Genomic DNA, 26,204 nt, shown 5'->3' with positions numbered 1-26,204 from the left:
CAGAATAGTCAATGTATTATTTCTAAATGTGTGTTTAGATTCATGGATTTGGATGTATCATACGTAGATATAAGGGGGCTCGCCTTCCTTTTTTCTTCTTCTTCTCTCTCCCCCTTATCTAGGCTATCACATGATCTAGCAATGGGTGGTATTAATTCTCTAGAGCATACTATGACGGCTATACAACTTAGTGATGGGTCTCAAATGTATCTGCAGATTTGTGGTTCAAGATGTATCATGTATATACGTATGAACATTATTCAATTTATTATCTTTCAAAAATGTGCTCAGAATTGTGGATTAAGATACTATATGTAGACTTGAGGAGGTCCTTTTTTTTTTCCTCTTCCTCCTTCCTGTTGCTCGTTGTCCCCCCTTCTTTTACGTTGTGTGTTCCACCTCCTCCCCTTCCTCTCTATTCTCTCCTTAGATCTGATCTCATACGTTCACTTCTAACTAAGGCTAATGGCATCAACAAAATAGTTTCCTGGAATGTAGGGGGCATAACTTCCCCAATAAAAAGGAAATCAATAATCAAACATCTCGCCAAATCAAAACCAGAGATTGCCTTCTTACAGGAGATCCATTTTAAATCATCTGAAATCCCTAAGCTTCAGACTAACTGGGTGGGTGAAGTCATTGCTGCCCCTTACAACTCCCGTAAGAGAGGAGTGGCAATTCTTTTTAAAAAAACCTTAGAATATAAAATGGAATCTTCCGTTATAGATCTGGAAGGTCGTTTTCAAATTATAGAGATGCTCCATAATAGAACACGATTTGTTCTTTGTAATATTTATGGCCCTAATAAGGTTTGCAAAGATTTTTGGAATAATATGACATTACATTTGCATATGTATATAGGGCAAAATCTCATAGTGGCAAGAGATTTTAATCCAGTTGCGGAACCCATACTAGACAGAGCTAACAAAACCCCTCTGATTACACAGGATAGGAAAGTGCGTATCCTGCAGAAATTTTGTTCACAGCTGAGGCTATTAGATATTTGGCGCTCGCAGAACCCAGATTTAAGATCATATACATGTATGTCAAAAGGACATCAATCTCTGTCCAGGATTGACCTGTTTTTGATTGCAGAGCCCTTGATTGGTTTGGAATGGAGAGCGGATATTGGAGATATAGTAATTTCGGATCATGCTATTATTACGTTAACGCTCAATGCATTCCTATTACACCTGTCCTCCAATCAGACCATTTTTTCCCCAAAATACCTGTTGAACAATATCAACTTTCAAAATTGGTTGAATATGCAATGGAGAGAATTTGTCAGTTATAATATCTCACATAAAGACAGACCTGATGTGTTTTGGGAATCAGCTAAAGCTGTATTAAGAGGGAAGATTAAGGCATATATGTGCCATCTTAAAAAAAACTTAAACAAGAGATTCAGATGTCTAGCCAAGTCAAAATGCCTACAGAGCATATTTGGGGGACCACTCCAATTTTAGTTGGCTTAACTATATAAATGCCAAGACTGCCCGCGATGTATTTATTAGTAAAAAAACTATGCAAATTTTTGGACAGGATGACGAAATCAATCAATAGGAAGAGTATAGCGGCCATTAGAAGTGGTACTGAAAGATTCACTAATGATGTGGACATTAGCAGAGTGTTCTATATATATATTTCAGATAGTTATATAGACATGAGGAGCACGAAGTAGAGATTAACATTCCTATTTCAGAAGATGAGATTTTAGCAGCAATTAAAGGGACACTGAACCCAAATTTTTTCTTTTGTGATTCAGATAGAGCATGCAATTTTAAGCAACTTTCTAATTTACTCCTATTATCAAATTATCTTCATTCTCTTGGTATCTTTATTTGAAATGCAAGAATGTAAGTTTAGATGCAGGCCCATTTTTGGTGAACACACTGGCCCCAATTTATCAAAGGTCTTGCGGACCTGATCCGACACTGCGGATCAGGTCTGCAAGACCTCGCTAAATGCGGAGAGCAATACGCTCTCCGCATTTAACATTGCACCAGCAGCTCACAAGAGCTGCTGATGAAACGCCACCCCCTGCTGACTCGCGGCCCATCGGCCGCCAGCAGGGAGGTGTCAATCAACCCGATCGTATACAGGGTTATGGAGCTACGGTCTTTAGACCGCTGCTTCATAAGTTCTGTTTCTCAGAAACACGGCCCTTCAAGCTCCGTACGGAGCTTGATAAATGGGCCTGACTGCGTTGTTCTTGCTGATTGGTGGATAAATTCACCCACCAATAAACAAGTGCTTTCCATGGTCCTGAACCAAAAAAATAGCTTAGATGCCTTCTTTTTCAAATAAAGAAAGCAAGAGAACGAAGAAAAAATGATAATAGGAGTAAATTAGAAAGTTGCTTAAATTTGCATGCTATCTGAATCATGAAAGAAAAAATTTGGGTTCAGTGTCCCTTTAAGATAGCCAAGACCATAGGACATATTTTCTTACCATGCTATTATTTGTAATAGGCATATGCATGTTCACTCAACTTATCATATTGGAACTCCTAGTCAGGCCTTCTTTCGTATGGTTATGCTGTTTCTTATATTCCTATAACACACAATAGATAATATAGATAACTAACAGAGTTGAACTTGCACATAGGAACCAATCACACTGCATATAGTGACACCAAATGATTTAACCTATTCCCCCTACAGCTCTCTTCAAATTTTAGCAATTAAGGTCCCCATAATAAGTACATATAAATCGTTAGAAATCCATAACTAGGAGCACCTAGTAGATACTGCACACACTGCATCTCATTTCAGCATGCAAATGTAGTTCTTATGACCTGGCTGTGCGGTAGGGCCCTTCATCATAGTTAGTGTTGTTCACAGATTCTGCTACGGCAGGGGCAATGTTTATTATGCTTATGGTTATCAACTATACCATTGATGTGGCACTCTCTCATAATGGATATATTAGACATCTGTGCTGACTGATACCTGTGTTAGGTGTTTATGGGGCTCTCTACATACATACTACTACTCTATTAATCTGATTTGGTATCATGCACGTCCCACTACGGTAATCCTTAGAGGACTTCATTTAACAGCTGGGACTCTTACAGCAGCCTAATGTCACAGAGTAAAAATGTCATTGTTAAAGCTTTCCTGAGTCTTTCACATCAAATATGGTTTCTCTATATAATGTCATTTGTTTACCAGCTCATGGTTTATAATGTTCGTTAAATGTGACACAAAATGTAGATGTTTAGGCTGTTATGTTTCAATAAGAAGATAACCTTAAGCTAAGTTATCAGCTACTATAGTTCAATACTACCTAAAGTATAGTCTCATGGAAGCCATTTCCTAATTAACATCTAACCTACTATAGCTTGACCTATGTGACAATGTTGATATTAACACAAAAGTTCCATATTGCCTCAAGTTGCAGCCTCCTATTTATCCACTTAACTTCTAATTAAGGAAAACCTCCTTAACACCTTACGACATATAGCGTCCAACTCCCACCCAAACCATATTACTACCCATTCATACCTGTAGATGCGCTCGCCATCTAATTAATCCTTTGCTTCCCACTCACTAAAGGTGATTGACTAACAAACTTCTGAACCCCGTATATGTCACATTTACCACTACCAGGCTCTTCAAATATTGGCATCTACAACATATTATGATCTATAATGCTAATTAGAATTTGGTTCACAGAAAAAGAGGTTCTAAATATTTTCATACAGTTTATATGTTTGTGTTTTACTTATAGCTCTCTCGTTAGATAACATTGAATGCCACACGAAAAATCAATATCTACTGTTGTCACTTCTCAATGACTGATGAGACTATGTACTTATCTTATGTAAACTGGTCACTTGCTGTTACCATATTTACCAACCTCAATAAAAAATGTTTCTCAAAAAAAAAAAAAAAATAGCCAAGAGCAATAAGGCTGCTGGGTCAGATTGCCTTCCTATTGAATTCTATAGGATCCTGCAATCGCAAATCGCTCCATCCCTTAAGAAACTATTTAATTTTAATTTTATTAAAAACAATAAATGCTCAATATATTTTGCAGCCGCAAATATTTCTTTAATCCCCCCAAAAAATAAAGACCCGGAACTTCCATCCTCATCATTTTTTGCGGCTGAGAGATCGGATCGATGGGTGCTTTAGCGCAGATAGAAATCCAGTCCGCTCTGAAAATGGCAATCAACCTCTTGACAGTGCAGTCAATATAAGTTCTTGCGTCTTGCGTCTCTATTGTAACCCTAAAGCAGAATGCACAGAAGTTTGAAGATTTGGTAGAGCTGACCCGTTCCTCCCGCAAGGTGTTAATGGAGCTCACAGACTTTATATCTTCTATGTCAATATGCTCCCTTCCAAGTGGCATTCATTTTCCAGGCATTCACCTAGATTAATGTAAATCATTGCTACATGCTCAGTATCTTGAACATATGTTGACTCAGACTTCAGACTCGCCAGAAACAGCAGTTATGAAGCAGCGGTCACAAAGACCTCTGTTCCATAACGCTTTCCGCCTGCTCTGAGCAGGCGGACAGACATCGCCAGAAATCAACCTGATTGAGTACAATTGGGTTGATTGACACCCCCCTGCTGGCGCCCCATTGGCCGTGAGTCTGCAGGGGGCAGCGTTGCACCAGCAGCTCTTGTGAGCTGCTGGTGCAATGCTGAATATGGAGAGCATATTGCTCTCTGCATTTAGCGAGGTTTTGCGGACCTGATCTGCATTGTCGGATCAGGTCCGCAAGACCTTTGTTAAATAGGCCCCATATTCAATTTGTTTGTTTCTACGACTATGTACTTTTTTTATTATTGCTGTGTAAGTTGTAAGACATTTGCAAAGTACATTGTTGTTTTGTTGTTTACTAAACTTGAAAATCCAAATAAAAAATATAAAAAAAAAAAGGATCACAGTATCAAGCATCCATTTATTGAAACCTTGCAGATTACCTATCTTGGCATTAAGTCCTAACCCAGATGAGTGGAATGTAAGAAAAAGATGGAGGATTGGGTAAATCTTCCCATTTCCTTAACAGCCCGGGTCATGTTAATAAAAATGATACTTTTTCTGAAATGATTCTATTTAATACAGAACATCCCGATCCCTACAGCTTGGCAAAAGCTTTGCGTTGAAACGGGATGTTCTCCCTATGTCTCTAAATTTTTATCTATTACAGGTAATCCAATCTTTATGCCAGGTTTAACAGATTGGATTTTCAGACAATGGTCTTTTAAAGGCCTGAATTACATTAAGGCTGTGACACACTGCAAGCGGAGCGGTGCGCAGTGTGTAGATGCGGCTGTGCGCGCTCAGTGTGTCCTGCCTTTTCATCTCTGAGCAATCTGCTGCATCAGGTCGCGTAGCTGAGCGATCAGAGATGAAATACCTGAACTTCAGAAGTGATGCGACGCGAAGCGAAGCAGCTGCTTTGCCTCGCACCGCATGCGCTTGCAGTGTGTCACAGCCTTTATACAAATGCTAGACTCAGATTTAGCCCCTTTAACTTTTGCTGAGCTACGTAACCAAATTGGGCTCCCAGATACATATTTTTACGCCTATTTACAGATAAGACATTTCGCCTTTGAATTAAAACAAAGGTATGGTGTGTATTGGTCACTTCGAGACTTACAGACCAGGATTAATGTTTATCAAATGGGTCTATATTCCATTTCTCCTCTTTATTCACTCCTCAATCAACGGCCCTCTGCAGAGCTAGTAGAATATATAGTTTCTAAATGGATTAAATTCTTCCCAGATATAGATAGACAGGTAATAATGGATACCTTTAAATTAACAGAGAAAAGCTGGGTTCTGAAGGCGTGGAGAAAATCGCAGATTAAAATAACTTCAATGACATACTTGACCCCGGCGAGATTATCTAGTTGGTATAAGACAAGTATTTTATGCTCTAGATGCTGTGCTCCCACTGCAGATCTCTTACATTGCTTCTGGGCCTGCCCAAAAATCAGACAGTTCTGGGCTAAAGTAATGTATTGGATGAATGCAACTCTACAGTTAGATTATTATATTCAGCTGATGGAAATATTTTTTTAGTTAAATTTCAAGGATCTTTTTGAAATTTAAAGTTAATTAATACAATTATATTCCTTGGCCGAAATCTAATTTTGAGATCATGGAAGTCCCAATCAGCACCTAACTTGAAAGAACTTAAGAATGCCTTGGTTTCTCAATGTCTGCTAGAACAATATAATCTACAAAATCCGACTGATGCCCGACTAGAACTATTTTTTAAGCACTGGAAAGTGTTTATTTTATTTCTCCCAGTCTCTGCTCAAATTACCTTAGTTAAACCATTAATGAAAACTGCATATGTTCAACTACATTTACCCAGCACATGGCTCGGCAATGCCTGATAGATCGTGGAGGGGTGATGGGGGAGGGGAGATTGGGGGGAAGTGGTTTGATTGTTTTCCCTTTTTCTTTTTGTTTTATGTGATTATTTGTCTTCCTTTTTAGGTAAAATAGTAAAATGCAATAACAGAGAATTGTGATCTTATCTTGCATTTAATCTTTTATTTGTTTCTCGTGGGTCCTGAGTGACCATCGGTTTGATTTTTTTTTATCAAAAAAAGATCTATAGAGATGGACTTGTAACCTTGAGATTGTCCATGCTTTTCCATAATTTGTGTTCTCAAATCCTCAGACAATTCTTTGCTGCTCTTTCTCTTCTCCCTGCTCAGTGTGGCACAAAGAGACACACAACCGAAAGGTTGAATCCATTTTTCACTATTTTAACTGGTTGCCGGTGTGATTTCTATATTGTCAGCACCTGTTAATTGATACAGGTGAGTTTAGTTACAAATTGCAGGAGCATCACACAATTGATGCAATTATTTCTTACAATTTTGAGAAGGTGCCAATAATTTTGTCCAGTCCATTTTTGGAGTTTTGCGTGGAATATGTCAGGTTTGGCTTTTTTTTTCTCACTTTTTTGCATCATACCAATACAAACAAAATAAATAAACATGAGAATGCCTAAACATTTGTAATTGCAACAATTTTCTTGACGAAGTGGTGCATTATCTGACAGAAATGCAGGGATGCCAATATTTTTGGCCATGACTGTATATATACATCCCTGAACAATAGAGTCTTTAAGGAGCACTTGAATCTTTTAAAAATAGAGGAAATTCTTGTGGAGCAAGGCAAAGACTTTAACAAGGTAGATGCCATTCTGGAGAAGTCCTGTAGATGAGAATGTGAGGAGGTAACAAGAGATGAGAAAAGGAGATGATGAGCAGAGTGTAGGGGTTGGGAGGGAGAGTATCTCGAGATAAGGTCAGAGATATAGGGGGGAGTAGTGTTATTGAGGGCCTTGAATGTTAGGGTAAGGATTTTGTGTTTTATTCTGGAGGCCAGAGGAAGCCAGTGAAAGGATTGTCAGAGAGGTGAAGAAGATGAGGAGTGATATGTTAAGAAGATCAACCAAACAGTGACATTCATTATGGTTTGTAAGTAGATAGATGGCAGCCAGGGACACTAGAGATGATGGAGTTGCAATTGTCAAGGTGGTAAATGATGAGAGAGTACATTAAATCTTTGTATCTTGTTGAGGAAGTGGCACATTTTTAATGTGGAAATGGCAGGAATTGGTCAAAGACTGGATGTGAGAAGTGAATGAATGACATGAGCGTGTAACCCTAAGGTACTGGATATAAAGGGTTTGGGTATCAATGTTATTATTGACTGTTATAGAAAGTTACGGGTTCATGATTTTGGAAAAAGAGGGGAAATAAAGGAAAAAAGTTTTAGTGAGAGTTAGCTTAGGGTAGTGAGAGGACATCCAAGATAAAATATTAGAAATACAGTTAGTGACATGAGTTAGCAAGGAAAGGGATAGGTCTAGTGCAAGTTTAATAAATTACACTTCACTAGCTAAGTACAGTAGATTACAGCCAGGAGGCCTGATGTGTTGTGTGGTTAAAATATTATATAGTTAAAGGTTTGCTGATACAGTTCTGTAAAGGGCATTTGTGTTGCTGCAGACAGAGGCAGAGACTTGTTGTTTTGGAAGCTTCTGCAGACAATAACCCTGTTCCTTTTGCCTTACCTGTGAACAAACTGTATGCTACTGTTAAAGTCACCTTGGTGTTTGGAAGAAAATAGTTTTGAAAACTAAAACTATATTGTCCTCTACTGCATATAAACCCATATAAAATCAGTGATTTGCAAAGATCTGTGTTAATATATATATATATATATATATATATATATATATATATATATATATATATATAAATATAAAAACACATTTGAGCCCTTTACAGTTGTATACCTGACAATAACAAGAAAAATCATTTGTAGCCAATATTATTATTTAATAAAATTTTTTACTGTGTATCTACATATTTTACATTCCAGTGTTCTTTACATTGAGGAAACTGTTCTAAGTATTTTTAAATTGATATATATATATATATATATATATATATATATATATATATATATATATATATATATCTGTATATACCTATGCCTATATATATATATACATATATATATATTTTATAAAACAAAAACATTATATATATATATACACTTCTAAGTTATAGGACTGCACTCTCTGGACCTGTAGCAAACAAAAATGTATTTTGTGCAGTGACGTTTCGGGGAGCCAACCGTCCCCTTCATCAGACCAAACAGTGAATCAAACAATGTGTTTAAATAGCATATAACCCCGCCCCCAGGAAGTGACACAATTAGCAGTATCCATAGGAACCATCATAATCATGAGATATACATAAAAAGCAGTGTATTGTATATACATTCATCAAAAGTGAAATTGCATTGATATTCATATGAAGTGCTATTATAGTGTTATATTAGGGCACAATGAATGAATATGGAAAAGCAATTAGACCGATATCAAGATATAGTAAGTGTTTGTTACAGGTTGAAATGAATCAGTAGTCGGCCGTATGTAATGTTATACACTAAACCTGATCCTTCTATCTCTAAAACAGTAGGTGTATAGTTAGACTCTTACCATATAGTGAACAAATAAATATGCTTGAAATAATAATAGTAACATAACTGCATTGCACAGTTCCACTTACTATATCTTGATATTGGTCTAATTGCTTTTCCATATTCATTCATGATTATGATGGTTCCTATGGATACTGATAATTGTGTCACTTCCTGGGGGCGGGGTTATATGCTATTTAAACACATTCGGCTAGATTACGAGTTCTGCGTTAGCCTTAAAAAGCAGCGTTGAGAGGTTCCAAAGCTGCTTTTTAAAGCCCGCTGGTATTACGAGTCTGGCAGGTACAGGTGTACTGCTCACTTTTTTCCGCAACTCGAGCATACCGCAAATCCGCTTACGTCAATTGCGTATCCTATCTTTTCTATGGGATTTGCCTAATGCCGGTATTATGAGTCTTGGAGAAAGTGAGCGGTACACCCTCTCCTGTCAAGACTCCTACCGCATTTAAAAGTCAGTAGTTAAGAGTTTTATGGGCTAACACCGTAACATAAAACTCTTAACTGATGTGCTAAAAAGTACACTAACAGCCATAAACTACCTATTAACCCCTAAACCGAGGCCCCCCCACATCGCAAACACTATAATAAAATTATTTAACCCCTAATCTGCCGACCGGACATCGCCGCCACTTTAATAAATGTATTAACCCCTAAACTGCAGCTCTCCCGCCTCACAAACACTAGTTAAATTATATTAACCCCTAATCTGCCATCCCTAACATCGCCGCCAACTACCTACATTTATTAACCCCTAATCTGCCGCCCACAACGTCGCCGACACTATATTAAATGTATTAACCCCTAAATCTAAGCCTAACCCTAACAACCCCCTAACTTAAATATTATTTAAATAAATCTTAATAAAATAACTACAATTAAATAAATTATTCCTATTTAAAACTAAATACTTACCTATAAAATAAACCATAAGATAGCTACAATATAACTAATAATTACATTGTAGCTATTTTAGGATTTATTTTTATTTTACAGGCAACTTTCTATTTATTTTAACTAGGTACAATAGTTATTAAATAGTTATTAACTATTTAATAACTACCTAGCTAAAATAAAGACAAAATTACCTGTAAAATAAATCTTAACCTAAGTTACAATTATACCTAACACTATACTACAATTAAATAAATTAAATAAATTACCTACAATTACCTACAATTAAATACAATTAAATAAAATTAACTAAGGTACAAAAAGAAACAAACACTAAATTACAGAAAATAAAAAAATAAGTACAAGAATTTTAAACTAATTACACCTAATCTAAGCCCCCTAATAAAATAAAAAAGCCCCCCAAAATAAAAAAAAATTCCCTACCCTATACTAAATTACAAATAGCCCTTAAAAGGGCTTTTGCGGGGCATTGCCCCAAAGTAATCAGCTCTTTTACCTGTAAAAAAAAAATACAATACCCCCCCAACATTAAAACCCACCACCCACACACCCAACCCTACTCTATATCTATGCTCCTGACACCCTGGTACATTATATACACGGTGAGAGTGCAATTCCCTTTGAACTTATTTTATATATATATATATATATATATATATATATATATATATATATATATATATATATATAAATATATATATATAAAATGCATATCTACAAATAAATACAAGATTTTCTTTTATTTGAAGAACATTGGAATATAAAATATTTATAATTCATGTCGGATATAGCGCACTTGGTTAAAGGCAGTCAGGGTAGAGTGTTTTTTTCCCTTCAGCGCACTCCATTAAAGTCTATGGTGAGTAGAAGTTAACACGGTCTGAAGTTTTGTAAAATGAATATACAAAGGAATATTCTTTCTAAAATTTTAATTTTGATCTAGGCGCTTTCGCCCATCCCTAGTCGCTAGTGATAAAACAAGATGCTGCAACCAATACAAGCATTTAATTGTATCACTAACGGCCTTTAAACATACTCACATGATAAAAACAGTCGGCAGAAGGACACCTATCGTAATCTTGTTAAATAACTTCTCATTTATTTGCTCTGTGCATCTGCTGTAGGCTGAAGAGGTTCTACAGCAGTTTGTGAAGTCATTGGAGGATGTGGAAATGATGATTATTCAATGTGATAAAGCAAAATCAGGTTAGTTAATGTCTAACATTTGTCACTTGTGTTATTAATGTAAATGCTGGTTAAATTGAATACACAAGACGTATACTGGTGCGTGCGCTCATGTGACATAAATATACAGTAAATAAGGTAAAACTATTACTCAGTTGCCTGGGCAGCACAAAACCTAAATATGCTACTGATTTGACAAATTCTCTTTATTTAATAGAGCAAAGGTTACAGCTTGTTACATTTTGTGCTTTTGTATTTATGATTTAAATCCCACATATGATGACTTCCTGTTTACACACAGACTAATGTTGCTTACATAGGAACAGATAAAAGTGAAGGGATGGCTGACGTTAAAGGGACACTCAAGTCAATATTAAACTTTCATTATTCAGATAGAGCAGCAACTTTAAACAACGCTCCAATTTACTTCCATTAAAAAAATGTGCAGTCTTTTTATATTTAAACTTTTTAGCCACCAGCTCCTACTGAGCATGTGCAAGAATTCACAGAATAAGTGTATATGCATTTGTGATTGGCTGATGGCTGTCACATGGTACGTGTATGCATTTGTAAATGGCTGATGCCAGTCACATGGTACGTATATGCATTTGTGATTGGCTGATTGCTATCACATGGTACAAGGGAGTGGAAATAGACATAACTTTTAAAATTGTCAGAAAAAAAATCTGCTATTTATTTGAAGTTCAGACTAAGTGCTGTTGCATTGTCTTGTTATCTTGCATTTGTTGATTATGCAAATCTACTGTGTTGACTGGTCCTTTAGCAGAAACAGCCATTAAATGGACAGCAAAAACCTCTAAATCTATCACCATGCAAATAATACAGCCCTAGGTAAAAATCTGTTTTGTGTAAGAAAATCTTAAAGGGACAGTAAACATTATTTTATAATTCTCTCTTTTTTTTTTTTTTACAGTGTCTGGCTTTAAATGCGTCCGTTATGTTTATTTATTAATTATGCAGATCTTCAATTTAATAGAAAAAACTCACCTTAGAATGTGCCTCATAGCAGACTCTCTGACTATCCCTGTGCCCGCAGCATTTTTTTATTCTGTGCCGGGGCAGTTCAGCCAATGAAATGATTCTCAATCGCTCCATTCATTTACAAGAGTGCTCGCTCGCGCCAAGCTGCAGACATCCAGCCGACACACTCATGTAAATAGAACCCTGCTAGAGGGAAAATATCATAAGGTAGCTCTGCATATAAATGAAACATCCAGGAAGCATTTAAAGCCATAATACAGAAAAAAAAGTATCTAAAAAATTCACATTTACTGTCCCTTTAAGGTAATGTTCTTTTTTTTTTAAGTTAAAGGGATATTCCAACAAAAATTGGAAACCACATGGGTGCATTTCTGTATTGAACAGAAGCAATTTTGTAATACACATGCATTAGCAAAAAGGCTTCTAATAAAAGCTATAGCTGTTTCAGAAGTGTATTTAAGTATGCACCGTGCACCAGCATTTTATACACAACACTTGTTCAGAGAGCCTAAGGTGCTTGTACCATCTGGTAATGACTCAATTTGTTAATTGCTGACATAATACAAGCCCCAGTGATGATCCGAGCAGCTGCATTATTTAAAATGTGGGTGCAGTGAAAATATCAAGCTATGCTTCACATGCACGTGCAGAGAAAAATGTTAACACTAAAAAGCGATAACTCTTAATAGAAGCATTTTGCCAATACATTTATATTCCAGATATGTTTCTATTCAAAGATGCAATAAATCTATGTACATTTATACTTTGACTGGAATGTCCCTTTAACAGGAAGTGCAGCTGGTGGATTAAACAGAACAACAATGATTTGTTAGCCGAGAGGGACATTCCTTTAATAAATAAAAACAAAAGCATATTTTTTTCTCAGTACAGGAACATCTAATAAAACATAAATAAATAAATACATGTTAAAGTGCCACCTTGTTATCCTTTGCTGAAAGGTTTATCTAGGCAAGCTCAGGAGCAGCAGAGAACCTAGGTTCTAGCTGCTGATTAGTGGCTGCATATATACACCGACTGTGATTGGCTCACCCATGTGTTCAGTTAGAAACCATTAGTGCATTGCTGCTCCTTCAAGAAATGATACCAAGAGAATGAAACAAATTAGATAATAGAAGTAAATTAGAAAGTTGTTTAAAATTGTATTCTCTATCTGAATCATGAAAGAAAAAAATTGGGTTTCATGTCCCTTTAAAGATGCAACAACGCTAAAGATTTATTGTGCGTCCCTTTAAAACAATCGCAATTTTGAATAATGTATGATCTCCGGGAGCTCTTTAGCTACCAGACAATAGCAGGGCCCAGCTTTCCGGACATATAAGTCTGTAATATTGTTCATATCCATTATTGTCTTTCAGAGAAACCAAAGAGACCGCGTGATCGTTCTGACTTTAACGGACTAGCGAAGTACATTTGTAGTTACAGACTAGAAAGTAAAGGTTATCACCGCGTCCTCATACAGCTCTTTGGGTTTGCCGGACATGGGAAGTCATCTTTTGTCAATTCCTGCTCCTTTGTTATAAAAAATGAACCTTACGGGAACCTCGCTGGTGAAGCCAAAACTGATGGAGGAAAAACCATAGATCGAAGAGGATACAACCTGACAAAATATATCACCATAGTAGACAACCGTGGCTTTGTGAGAATGAACTCATCAGAGTCCTGGGAAGTTTACGCACAGCTGTGTGAGTTTTTTTACCGTAAAAGTCACAATATGAATTCACTAATAAAGAAAATATGTTCTTGGTTGACTTACAGACGTATTAAACAATCAAAAAATGAAACTCAATAGCAGATTTCATAAAATGGCAAATTATTGATTTTACATGGGCCATTGTTTGCAGTATAGCGGTCCCACTACTTGCTCTCTCTCTCCCCCTCTCTTTTGTGCTCTCTCCCCCTCTCTTTTGTGCTCTCTCCCCCTCTCTTTTGCGCTCTCTCTCGCTCCACCTCTCTTTTGCTCTCTCTCTCTCTCCCCCCTCTTTTGCGCTCTCTCTCTCCCCCCCTCTCTTTTGCCCTCTCTCTCCCCCCCCTCTCTTTTGCTCTCTCTCCCCCTCTCTTTTGCTCTCTCTCTCGCTCCACCTCTCTTTTGCGCTCTCTCTCTCCCCCTCTCTTTTGCTCCCTCTCTCCCCCTCTCTTTTGCTTTCTCCCCCCCTCTCTTTTGCGCTCTCTCTCCCCCTCTGTATTATGCTCTCTCTCTACCCCTCTCTTTTGCGTTCTCCCCCACCCTCTTTTGCGCGTTCTCTCTCCCCCTCTGTTTTGCGCTCTCTCTCTCCCTCTTTCTTTTGCGCTCTCTCTCCCCCTCTCTTTTGCGCTCTCTCTCCTGCCTCTCTTTTGCTCTCTCTCCCCTTTTTTGCTCTCTCTCTTCATCTCTCTATTTTGCTCTCTCTCTCTCCCCCCTCTATTTTGCTCTGTCTCTCTCCCCTCTCTTTTGCTCTCTCTTTCCAACCCTCTCTTTTGCTCTCTCTCTCCCCTCTCTATTGCTCTCTCCCCCTCTCTTTTTCTCTCTCTCCCCCTCTCTTTTGCACTCTCTCCCCCTCTCTTTTGTTTTCTCCCCCTCTCTTTTGTTCTCTCTCCCCCCTCTCTTTTTCTCTCTCTTCCCTCTTTTGCTCTCTTTCCCCCTCTGTTTTGCTCTCACTCCCCCCTCTCTTTTGCTCTTTCCCCTCTCTTTTGCTCTCTCTCAATCCCTTTATTTTGCTTTCTCTCTTCTCCTCTCTATTGTGCTCTCTCTCTCCCCCTCTCTTTTGCACTCTCTCTCCCCCTCTCTTTTGCCCTCTCTCCCCCTTCTCTTTTGCTCTGTCTCTATCCCTTTTTTTTGCTCTCTCTCTCCCCATCCCTCTCTTTTGCTCTCTCTCTTCCCCCTCTATTTTGCTCTCTCTCCCCCTCTCTTTTACTCTGTCTCTCTCCCCTCTCTTTTTCTCTCTCTCACCATCCCTCTCTTTTGCTCTCTCTCCCCTTTCTATTGCTCTCTCTCCCCCTCTCTTTTTCTCTCTCTCCCCCTCTCTATTGCTCTCTCTCTTCCCCTCTCTATTGCTCTCTCACCCCCTCTCTTTTGCTCTTTCTCCCCCTTCGCTTTTTCTCTCTCTTCCCTCTCTTTTGCTCTCTCTCCCCCCTCTCTTTTGCTCTCTCTCCACCCTATGTTTTGCTCTTTCCCCTCTCTTTTGCTCTCTCTCTATCCCTTTCTTTTGCTCTCTCTCTTCCCCTCTCTATTGCTCTTTCTCCCCCCTCTCTTTTGCTCTCTCTCCCCCTCTCTCTTCCCCTCTCTTCTTTTGCTCTCTCTCCCCCCTCTCTATTGCTCTCTCTCTTTTGCTCTCTCTCTTTCCCCCTCTTATTTTCTCTCTCCCTCTCTCTTTTGCTCTCTCTCTCCCTTCTCTTTTTCTCTCTCTTTCCTCTATTTTGCTCTTTCTCCTCTATTTTGCTCTCTCTCCCACCTCTCTTCTGTTCTCCCCCCTCTCTTAAGCTCTTTCCTATATCTTTTTGTCTCTCTCCCTCTCTTTCTATTTCTCTCCCCTCTCTCTTGTGTTGACCGTGCCCGACCACACCCCTTTCATGCTCACACCCGGCCACACTCATGCTCCCCCCGGCCACTCCCACTTGCGCCCCACCGCCGCGAACAGAAACATTATGTTAGGTAAGGCCAGGTGTGTTTCTCCTTGTACTGTCTCTACTGCGCATGACAGCTTCGGACAAACACACTTGGCCTTTTATAATATAGGATATACGGGAAAAGAAAATGACTTCTTTAAACAAAATACATTAAATAAACGGAATCTATGTTCACTATGTTTTTTTTATGAGTGGCGACGTGCTCTGTACTTCATGTGTATTTAGTCATTTGTCTGTGTTTAGATAGGGATTGGATAAAGACCAGCGCTAGAGGGATTTAGGAGTCAGCACAACATAAACTGAAATGTTAGAATAATTCTGGTCTTGTACACATTTTTCCTGGGGATTTCTTTTGCGATTGTAATTTAAAACAGGTTTTAAAGTCCATATCAATGTAGGGAGGGTGGGAGGATATGGAACGAGGGGAGGGTGTTTTGGTTGCAGCAACTATAAAATAATACATTTAATTAAGATTTAATAATGTGACTATTTAAACTGTGTATAATATGCCAACCAAACAAGCAAACCCAACTCATTTTTAGAATTATATAGATAAGTGATTGATAGATAGATAGATAGATATAAATGGATAGATATAGATAGATAGATAGATAGATATAGATAGATGGATAGATCAGATGTAGATAGCTTATAGATAGATGATATATATATATATATATATATATATATATATATATATATATATATATATATATATGGATAAAGTGATAGATAGATAGATAGATAAGAAAAAGATAAGTGATAGATAGGTGGATAGATAAATATAGATAGTAGATAGATAATTGATAGATAGATATAAATAGATAGATGGATAGATGTACATAGATAGATAATCATTTATTTTTTATCAGTATTTTTTCCTTTCATGTTACAGGTAACTGTGTGCCATTAAATCAGTATGTGATATGGGACAGGAATCCTGATGAAAGACTTAAACAACTAACTAACGAGGAGACACTGCCTGATCTGATGGTGCCAGTCTTTGTGTACAGGTACCTTAGTGTCAGGGGGATTTCATATTCCTTTTGTTTACATATATTTATACATCTAATGAGTAAATATTCCTTATCTTTACATATATTTATACCTCTAAAGAGTAAATATTCCTTTTGTTTACATATATTTAGACATCTAATGAGTAAATATTCCTTATCTTTACATATATTTAGACATCTAATTAGTAAATATTCCTTATCTTTACATATATTTATACATCTAATTAGTACATATTCCTTTTCTTTACATATATTTATACATCTAATTAGTAAATATTCCTTATCTTTACATATATTTATACATCTAATGAGTAAATATTCAATTTATTTACATATATTTATACATCTAATTAGTAAATATTCCTTTTGTTTACAAATATTTATACATCTAAAGAGTAAATATTCCTTATCTTTACATATATTTATACATCTAATGAGTAAATATTCCTTTTGTTTACATATATTTATACATCTAATGAGTAAATATTCCTTTTGTTTACATATATTTATACATCTAATTAGTAAATATTCATTTTCTTTACATATACATCTAATGAGTAAATATTCCTTTTGTTTACATATATTTATACATATAATTAGTAAATATTCCTTTTCTTTACATATATTTATACATCTATTTAGTAAATATTCCTTTTCTTTACATATATTTATACATCTATTTAGTAAATATTCCTTTTGTTTACATATATTTATACATCTAATGAGTAAATATTCCTTTTGTTTACATATGTTTATACATCTAATGAGTAAATATTCCTTTTGTTTACATATATTTATACACCGAATGAGTAAATATTCCTTATCTTTATATATATTTATACATCTAATTAGTAAATAGTCCTTTTCTTTACATATATTTATACATCTAATGAGTAAATATTCCTTTTCTTTATATATATTTATACATCTAATTAGTAAATATTCCTTTTCTTTACATATATTTATACATCTAATTAGTACATATTCCTTTTGTTTAAATATATTTATACATCTAATTATTAAATATTCCTTTTCTTTACATATATTTATACATCTAATTAGTAAATTTTCATTTTCTTTACATATATTTATACATATAATTAGTAAATATTCCTTATCTTTACATATATTTATACATCTAATGAGTAAATATTCCTTTTCTTTACATATATTTATACATCTAATGAGTAAATATTCCTTTTCTTTACATATATTTATACATCTAATTAGTAAATATTCCTTTTCTTTACATATATTTATACATATAATTAGTAAATATTCCTTATCTTTACATATATTTATACATATAATTAGTAAATATTCCTTTTGTTTACATATATATTTATACATCTAATTAGTAAATATTCCTTTTCTTTACATATATTTATACATCTAATTAGTAAATATTCCTTATCTTTACATATATTTATACATATAATTAGTAAATATTCCTTTTATTTACATATATATTTATACATCTAATTAGTAAATATTCATTTTCTTTACATATATTTATACATCTAATTAGTAAATATTCCTTTTCTTTACATATATTTATACATATAATTAGTAAATATTCCTTATCTTTACATATATTTATACATATAATTAGTAAATATTCCTTTTATTTACATATATATTTATACATCTAATTAGTAAATATTCCTTTTGTTTACATATATATTTATACATCTAATTAGTAAATATTCCTTTTCTTTACATATATTTATACATATAATTAGTAAATATTCCTTATCTTTACATATATTTATACATATAATTAGTAAATATTCCTTTTATTTACATATATATTTATACATCTAATTAGTAAATATTCCTTTTATTTACATATATATTTATACATCTAATTAGTAAATATTCCTTTTGTGTACATATATTTATACATATAATTAGTAAATATTCCTTTTGGTTGTCTCCTTGTCTAGCTCAGAACAAGATCTCAATACAGAGGAATCTGAGAAGATCAAAGAATTCCTAAAAAATGCTCAGAAGCTTACAGGTTAGTACAGTGATGTGTAGTAGCAGCTTATTAAGTAATAATTGTAATTTGTATCTTCCTTTAGTAATAACAAATTGTTATCAAATGCTTTTAATTCCTCTTTGTATCTAGAATAAATATTTTAAAATTAGTAGTTTATATTTTGTTTGCTTTTATGGATGTTTCTAAGCTTAAAGGGACAGTGTACACCCAATTTCATATAACAGCGTGTAATAGACACTACTATAAAGAAGAATATGCACAGATACTGATCTAAAAATCAAGTCTAAAACCTTAGTTTAGCTCTGTTGAAAAGATTAGCTGGAGCACCCAATGAAAGTGGCTGTATAGCAAAAAGAGCAGACATCCCTCCCCCTTCCCTGCATATGAAAAGACTCTTTACACAAACAGAATCAAGCTGGAGTCTGTAGACATCCGTATACATCTAAAACATTGAAGCTTGGTTAGGAGTCTGAAAATCAGCACAATGTTATTTAAAAATAAGCAAAGCTATACATTGTTACAAAAACACTCCCAGATGGGCTTTATAAATGGATCCTCTACAAAACATTTATTAAAAAAAAATCTAGTTTATAATTTTGTTTAATAAAACAATGATTTTATGTTTGAGGAGCTGTCCCTGCTCACCAATAGAGATGTAGTTTTTGTTGTTAGAAATAAATGAGCAATTTGCCTTTAAAATAACAATACACTTGATATATTTTTTTAAATCTGTATCCATCCCCTAACTCAGCACCCTCCTCATAGGTGGTGCGCCTCATGTGTTCCTGTAAACCCTATATCTAGGCTACCATCTGTTTTTTTATGTTCTTACTGTTGGTGGGTGATAGAGCCAATCACATGCTATAAGTTCCACCCCATACAAACAAAGCTGAGCACATTACAGAGTCCTGAGTCAGCAGATTTATTAGTCCCTAAGGTAGCACCAAATCTATATACGGTATATATATATATATATATATATATATATATATATATATATATATACATACATACATACATACACGTACACACTCACCGGCCACTTTATTAGGTACACATGTTCAATTGCTTGGTAACACAAATTGCTAATCAGCCAATCACATATCAGCACCTCAGCAAGATGACTTGATGAAGTTCAAACCGAGCATCAGAATGGTGAAGAAAGGGGATCTACTGGGATTTTCACGCACAACCATCTCTAGGGTTTACAGAGAATGGTCCAAAAAAAGAGAAAATATCCAGTGAGTAGCAGTTGTGTGGACGAAAATGCCTTGTTGATGTCAGAGGTCAGAGGAGAATGGGCAGACTGATTTAAGGTGATAGAAAGGCAACAGTATCTCAAATAACCACTCGTTATAACCAAGGTATGCAGGATACCATCACTGAATGCACAACACGTCGAACCTTGAAACAGATGGGCTACAGCAGCAGAAACTGAGTCTACAATTCGCACAGGCTCACCAAAATTTGACAATAAAAGATTGGAAAAACGTTGCCTGGTCTGATGAGTTTCGATTTCAGCTGCGACATTTAGATGGCAGGGTATATATATATATATATATATATATATATATAAATAAATAAATAAATACATATACACATACACCCCTGTTACAAAGATAGGGCAGCCATAGTGATAGTTTATTAACCAGACGTGCACTCGTGTGCATACCCGCATATACCTTCAGTTATTCTGTCTTCTGTTTTCTCCTCAGGTATTTTGCCCTTCATCATACTAACTAAGAAATTAAGCGGAAATCCACAAGTTCTGGATAAAAAGTTTAAGCAGATGGGAATGGAAAAAGTATATGCTTTAGAGAACTACACGATGTCTGATCACGTTGCAGTACGAGGAAAACACACAGAAATTCTGAATTTTTTTGCAGATGTCCTGGAATATGTTGATTTTCTTTATAAAGGTGCAGAACCCTCAAAACAGAAAATACTGGAAAGAAAAGAGTTTCTTAGATACATGGCATTTAAGTAGTAATAGGGCACATAATTACTGAATGCGCCACCAATATGTCGGCAAGGAGCAAGTGTAACGAAGACGCATAAACAAAGTGTTATTATTTCATTAAATGTATCTCTATTGTAGTGTCACATTATTGTGCTTAAAAAATGCTTTTTTATATCACATTTAACAATAAAAATATATATTAAATGTCATCAAATTGTGCCAACACACTTATATATAATCCCTCACTGATTAAGTAATTGTAATTAGTAAACTAAATAACTAGACTTTTATTGTACATGGAATATAGTTATTTAAATAAAAATATCACAATTATATATGTTAACATTTGTGTGTGTACGTTTGTGTGTATATTTGTGTGAGTGTATGGATGTATGTGCGTGCATTTGTGTATGTGCGTGCATTTGTGTGTGTATGTGTTTTTGTGTGTGTGTTTTTGTATGTGTTTGTATGTGTGTGTTTTTGTGTATGTGTGTTTTTGTGTGTGTATGTGTTTTTGTGTGTGTGTTTTTGTGTGTGTATGTGTGTGTTTTTGTGTGTGTGTGTTTTTGTGTGTGTTTTTGTGTGTGTATGTGTGTGTTTTTGTGTGTGTATGTGTGTTTTTGTGTGTGTGTGTGTGTTTTTGTATGTGTGTGTATGTGTGTGTGGATGTTTTTGTGTGTGTGTGCATGTGTGTGTATGTAATTGTTTTTGTGCGTGTGTATGCATAAGTGTATGTGTGTTTGTGTGTGTGTGTGCTTGTGTGTATGTGTGTTTTTGTATGTGTATGTGTGTTTTTGTATGTGTATGTGTGTTTTTGTTTGTGTATGTAAGTGTTTTTGTGAGTGTATGTGTGAGTGTATGTGTTTTTGTGTGTGTATGTAATTGTTTTCGTGCGTGTGTATGCATGAGTGTATGTGTGTTTTTGTATGTGTATGTGTGTTTTTGTGTGTGTATGTGGGTTTTGTGTGTGTATGTAATTGTTTTTCTGCGTGTGTATGCATGAGTGTATGTGTGTTTTTGTGTGTGTATGTGTGTTTTTGTGTGTATGTGTGTTTTTGTATGTGTGTGTGTATGTGTGTTTTTGTATGTGTGTGTGTATGTGAGTTTGTGTGTGTATATGTGTTTTTGTATGTGTGTGTGTATGTATGTGTGTTTTTGTGTGTGTATGTGTGTTTTTGTGTGTGTATGTGTGTTTTTGTATGTGTATGTGTGTTTTTGTGTGTGTATGTGGATTTTGTGTGTGTATGTAATTGTTTTTCTGCGTGTGTATGCATGAGTGTATGTGTGTTTTTGTATGTGTGTGTGTATGTGTGTTTTTGTGTGTGTATGTGTGTTTTTGTGAAGTGTGTATGCATGAGTGTATGTGTGTTTTTGTGTGTATGTGTGTTTTTGTATGTGTGTGTGTATGTGTGTTTTTGTGAGTGTATGTAAGTGTTTTTGTGCGTGTGTATGTGTGAGTGTATGTGCGTATGTGTAAATTATAGTGCAAATTGTAATCAAATGAAGCAATAAATATTTGGCAAATTAAAGGCACAATGTAATGCAATAATAAAATACTTTGATCAATTACATTATGTTATTTTTGCACTTATGTCCCTAGTTAAATATGTGTTTAACCCCTGCAAAGAAGTTAAGCGCATAGCTAAAGACCTGTTCAGGAGCTACATCACACTGCACAATTCATGTTGGAGTGGGTGGCTGTGGTGGCATTATGCTGACTTTGTAATACTTTGTAATATTGTAACATTTTCTGTTATTTATAAATGTTACTTAAACTATGGAGAGCACATGAAATTGCTTAATGTAGCATAAACTGATTTAATTTTCATTTGTGCATCAAACATTAATAAAGTATTACGCTAGATTATTAGTGTGTGCTAGTAAAAAGGGGTTTATCATGTCTGTTTGTGCTCATCAGGTTTTTCGCTCATATTACAAGTTGAAAGTAAATGCAATCACTTGAGTGCAATTGAAGTTAATGCCCGTTGGCTTAGCGTAACCTCAGAGCTCTGGTTAACTGTTTTGCAAAACAAAAAAGCATTAAATAATGTTCCACTTGTCACCTGGCCCGATACTGGCTAATTTTAGCTTAATATTGCCATATATTTTAGCTGGGTGGTCAGTTATAACAGCTGGGTGGTCAGTAATAACAGCTGGGTGGTCAATAAGTACAGCTGGGTGGGCAATAAGAACAGCTGGGTGGTCAGTAATAACAGCTGGGTGGTCAGTAATAACAGCTGGGTGGTCAGTAATAACAGCTGGGTGGGCAATAAGTACAGCTGGGTGGGCAATAAGAACAGCTGGGTGGTGATCAGTAAGAACAGCTGGGTGGTGATCAGTAAGAACAGCTGGGTGGCCAGTAAGAACAGCTGGGTGGTCAGTAAGAACAGCTGGGTGGTCAGTAAGAACAGCTGGGTGGTCAATAAGAACAGCTGGGTGATCAGTAAGAACAGCTGGGTGGTGATCAGTAAGAACAGCTGGGTGGGCAATAAGAACAGCTGGGTGGGCAATAAGAACAGCTGGGTGGTGGTCAGTAAGAACAGCTGGGTGGCCAGGAAGAACAGCTGGGTGGCCAGGAAGAACAGCTGGGTGGTCAGTAAGAACAGCTGGGTGGTCAGTAAGAACAGCTGGGTGGTCAATAAGAACAGCTGGGTGGTCAGTAAGAACAGCTGGGTGGCCAGTAAGAACAGCTGGGTGGTCAGTAAGAACAGCTGGGTGGTCAATAAGAACAGCTGGGTGGTCAATAAGAACAGCTGGGGGGTTTGCCATTAAATAATCCCAGGGGAGAACACTGAGTGGCACTGGATCGTGATTATGTGAGCAGTATGATTAGACTGTCCCTGAGAATCCAGGGCTTTTTACAATTTTTTGGGTTGCTTGCTGTTTGAGGAACAGCAAGCAGCTTCCATGCATTTCTCGCCCTGTACTGGTCGCTTTCTTGCGAGTTGCGCATCAAGTTCGCTCATTTTATATTTTATATAACAACGCCATCTAATGGTCAGATGTAAAACTACTCACAAATAAACACCTTATATACAGATATAGATCACTTCTGACTGGCACATATATTTCTATAAGTAAAATTCTATTACACATAATACGCACAATATATTTTCTATTGTAAAAAAAAAACAATATGGGAAAATATGTCCCTAGTTAAATATGTGTTTAACCCCTGCAAAGAAGTTAAGCGCATAGCTAAAGACCTGTTCAGGAGCTACATCACACTGCACAATTCATGTTGGAGTGGGTGGCTGTGGTGGCATTATGCTGACTTTGTAATACTTTGTAATATTGTAACATTTTCTGTTATTTATAAATATTACTTAAACTATGGAAAGCACATGAAATTGCTTAATGTAGCATAAACTGATTTAATTTTCATTTGTGCATCAAACATTAAAAAAGTATTACGCTAGATTATTAGTGTGTGCTAGTAAAAAGGGGTTTATTATGTCTGTTTGTGCTCATCAGGTTTTTCGCTCATATTACAAGTTGAAAGTAAATGCAATCACTTGAGTGCAATTGAAGTTAATGCCCGTTGGCTTAGCGTAACCTCAGAGCTCTGGTTAACTGTTTTGCAAAACAAAAAAGCATTAAATAATGATCCACTTGTCATCTGGCCCGATACTGGCTAATTTTAGCTTAATATTGCCATATATTTTAGCTGGGTGGTCAGTAATAACAGCTGGGTGGTCAGTAATAACAGCTGGGTGGTCAATAAGTACAGCTGGGTGGGCAAGAACAGCTGGGTGGTCAGTAAGAACAGCTGGGTGGTCAATAAGAACAGCTGGGTGGTCAATAAGAACAGCTGGGTGGTGATCAGTAAGAACAGCTGGGTGGTGATCAGTAAGAACAGCTGGGTGGACATAAGAACAGCTGGGTGGCCAGTAAGAACAGCTGGGTGGTGATCAGTGAGAACAGCTGGGTGGTCAGTAAGAACAGCTGGGTGGCCAGTAAGAACAGCTGGGTGGTCAGTAAGAACAGCTGGGTGGTCAATAAGAACAGCTGGGTGGTCAATAAGAACAGCTGGGTGATCAGTAAGAACAGCTGGGTGGTGATCAGTAAGAACAGCTGGGTGGGCAATAAGAGCAGCTGGGTGGGCAATAAGAACAGCTGGGTGGTGATCAGTAAGAACAGCTGGGTGGTCAGTAAGAACAGCTGGGTGGCCAGGAAGAACAGCTGGGTGGGCAATAAGAACAGCTGGGTGGTCAGTAAGAACAGCTGGGTGGTCAATAAGAACAGCTGGGTGGCCAGTAAGAACAGCTGGGTGGTCAGTAAGAACAGCTGGGTGGTCAATAAGAACAGCTGGGTGGTCAATAAGAACAGCTGGGGGGTTTGCCATTAAATAATCCCAGGGGAGAACACTGAGTGGCACTGGATCGTGATTATGTGAGCAGTATGATTAGACTGTCCCTGAGAATCCAGGGCTTTTTACAATTTTTTGGGTTGCTTACTGTTTGAGGAACAGCAAGCAGCTTCCATGCATTTCTCGCCCTGTACTGGTTGCTTTCTTGCGAGTTGCGCATCAAGTTTGCTCATTTTATATTTTATATAGCAACGCCATCTAATGGTCAGATGTAAAACTACTCACAAATAAACACCTTATATACAGATATAGATCACTTCTGACTGGCACATATATTTCTATTAGTAAAATTCTATTACACATAATACGCACAATATATTTTCTATTGTAAAAAAAAAAAACAATATGGGAAAATAAAATAGCATTTTAAAACAAACTCAAATAAAAACTAAATAAAAATCATACTGATACAAAATAAAGTGGAGGTCTTTGTGAGCTCACTAGCTTGTCCCATGAGCTTATTGTCTACTCTGTACCGTATTGTTCATGCCTATGAGCTTATTATCTAGTCTGTCAAACGTTACTGTATTGCTCCTGCCTATGAGCTTGCATAATAAATGAGCAATAAGCAATCTAATCTACTTAGAGAAAATAACAAGTGTGTATAGTGTGATTGTACTGAATAAAGAAAAGTAAAAAAGGATCAGATTAGTAACTGACCTCTGGTATCAGCTGTGAGATTTGCAACTGATTCTGATTATGCATATCTATTTATATAAAAATGTGAGAAGGTTAGAGGGAGAGGGAGGTGAGGGTCAGAGTGGGGGGTTAAGGTGAGGCTTACAGAGGGTTGAGGTGAGTGTTAGAGGGAGGGTGAGGAGAGGATTAGAGGGGTGTTAAGGTGAGGGTTAGAGGGAGGATGAGTGTTAGAGGGAGGATGAGGTGAGGGTTAGAGGAAGGGTGAGGTGAAGGGAAGGTGAGGTGAGTGTTAGAGGGGGGGTTGAGGTTAGGGTTAGAGTGAGGGTTGAGGAGAGAGTTATAAGGGGGTTGAGATGTTAGTTAGATGGAGGGTGAGGTGGGGGGTTGAGGTGAGAGTTAGATGGAGGTTGAGGGTTAGAGGGGGTTTAGGTGAGGGTTAGAGGGAGGTGAGGGTTAGAAGGGGTTTGAGGTGAGAGTTAATAGAAAGTTGAGGTGAGG

The 26,204-nt window shown here is 36.4% G+C and overlaps 1 protein-coding gene across 2 annotated transcripts in view; it reads left to right on the top strand.

Moving 5' to 3' along the window:
* The window catches only part of LOC128642519 (guanylate-binding protein 3), a 73,726-nt gene extending 51,459 nt beyond the window's left edge, over positions 1–22,267 (top strand). For both annotated transcript variants that reach the window (XM_053695300.1, XM_053695301.1), the window contains 5 exons: positions 11,034–11,115; positions 13,473–13,799; positions 16,616–16,733; positions 18,683–18,756; positions 20,454–22,267. In XM_053695300.1, the coding sequence (XP_053551275.1) occupies positions 11,034–11,115; positions 13,473–13,799; positions 16,616–16,733; positions 18,683–18,756; positions 20,454–20,725 (873 nt within the window). In that variant the 3' untranslated portion in view covers positions 20,726–22,267. The remainder of the gene's footprint in view (positions 1–11,033; positions 11,116–13,472; positions 13,800–16,615; positions 16,734–18,682; positions 18,757–20,453) is intronic.
* Positions 22,268–26,204: the final 3,937 nt, after the last annotated feature.

The sequence above is a fragment of the Bombina bombina genome, chromosome 11 (genome assembly GCF_027579735.1).
Source record: "Bombina bombina isolate aBomBom1 chromosome 11, aBomBom1.pri, whole genome shotgun sequence".
NCBI classification, from domain to species: Eukaryota; Metazoa; Chordata; class Amphibia; order Anura; family Bombinatoridae; genus Bombina; species Bombina bombina.
The sequence above is the reverse complement of the archived record's forward strand: the minus strand, read 5'-3'. Positions and strand labels throughout refer to the sequence as shown.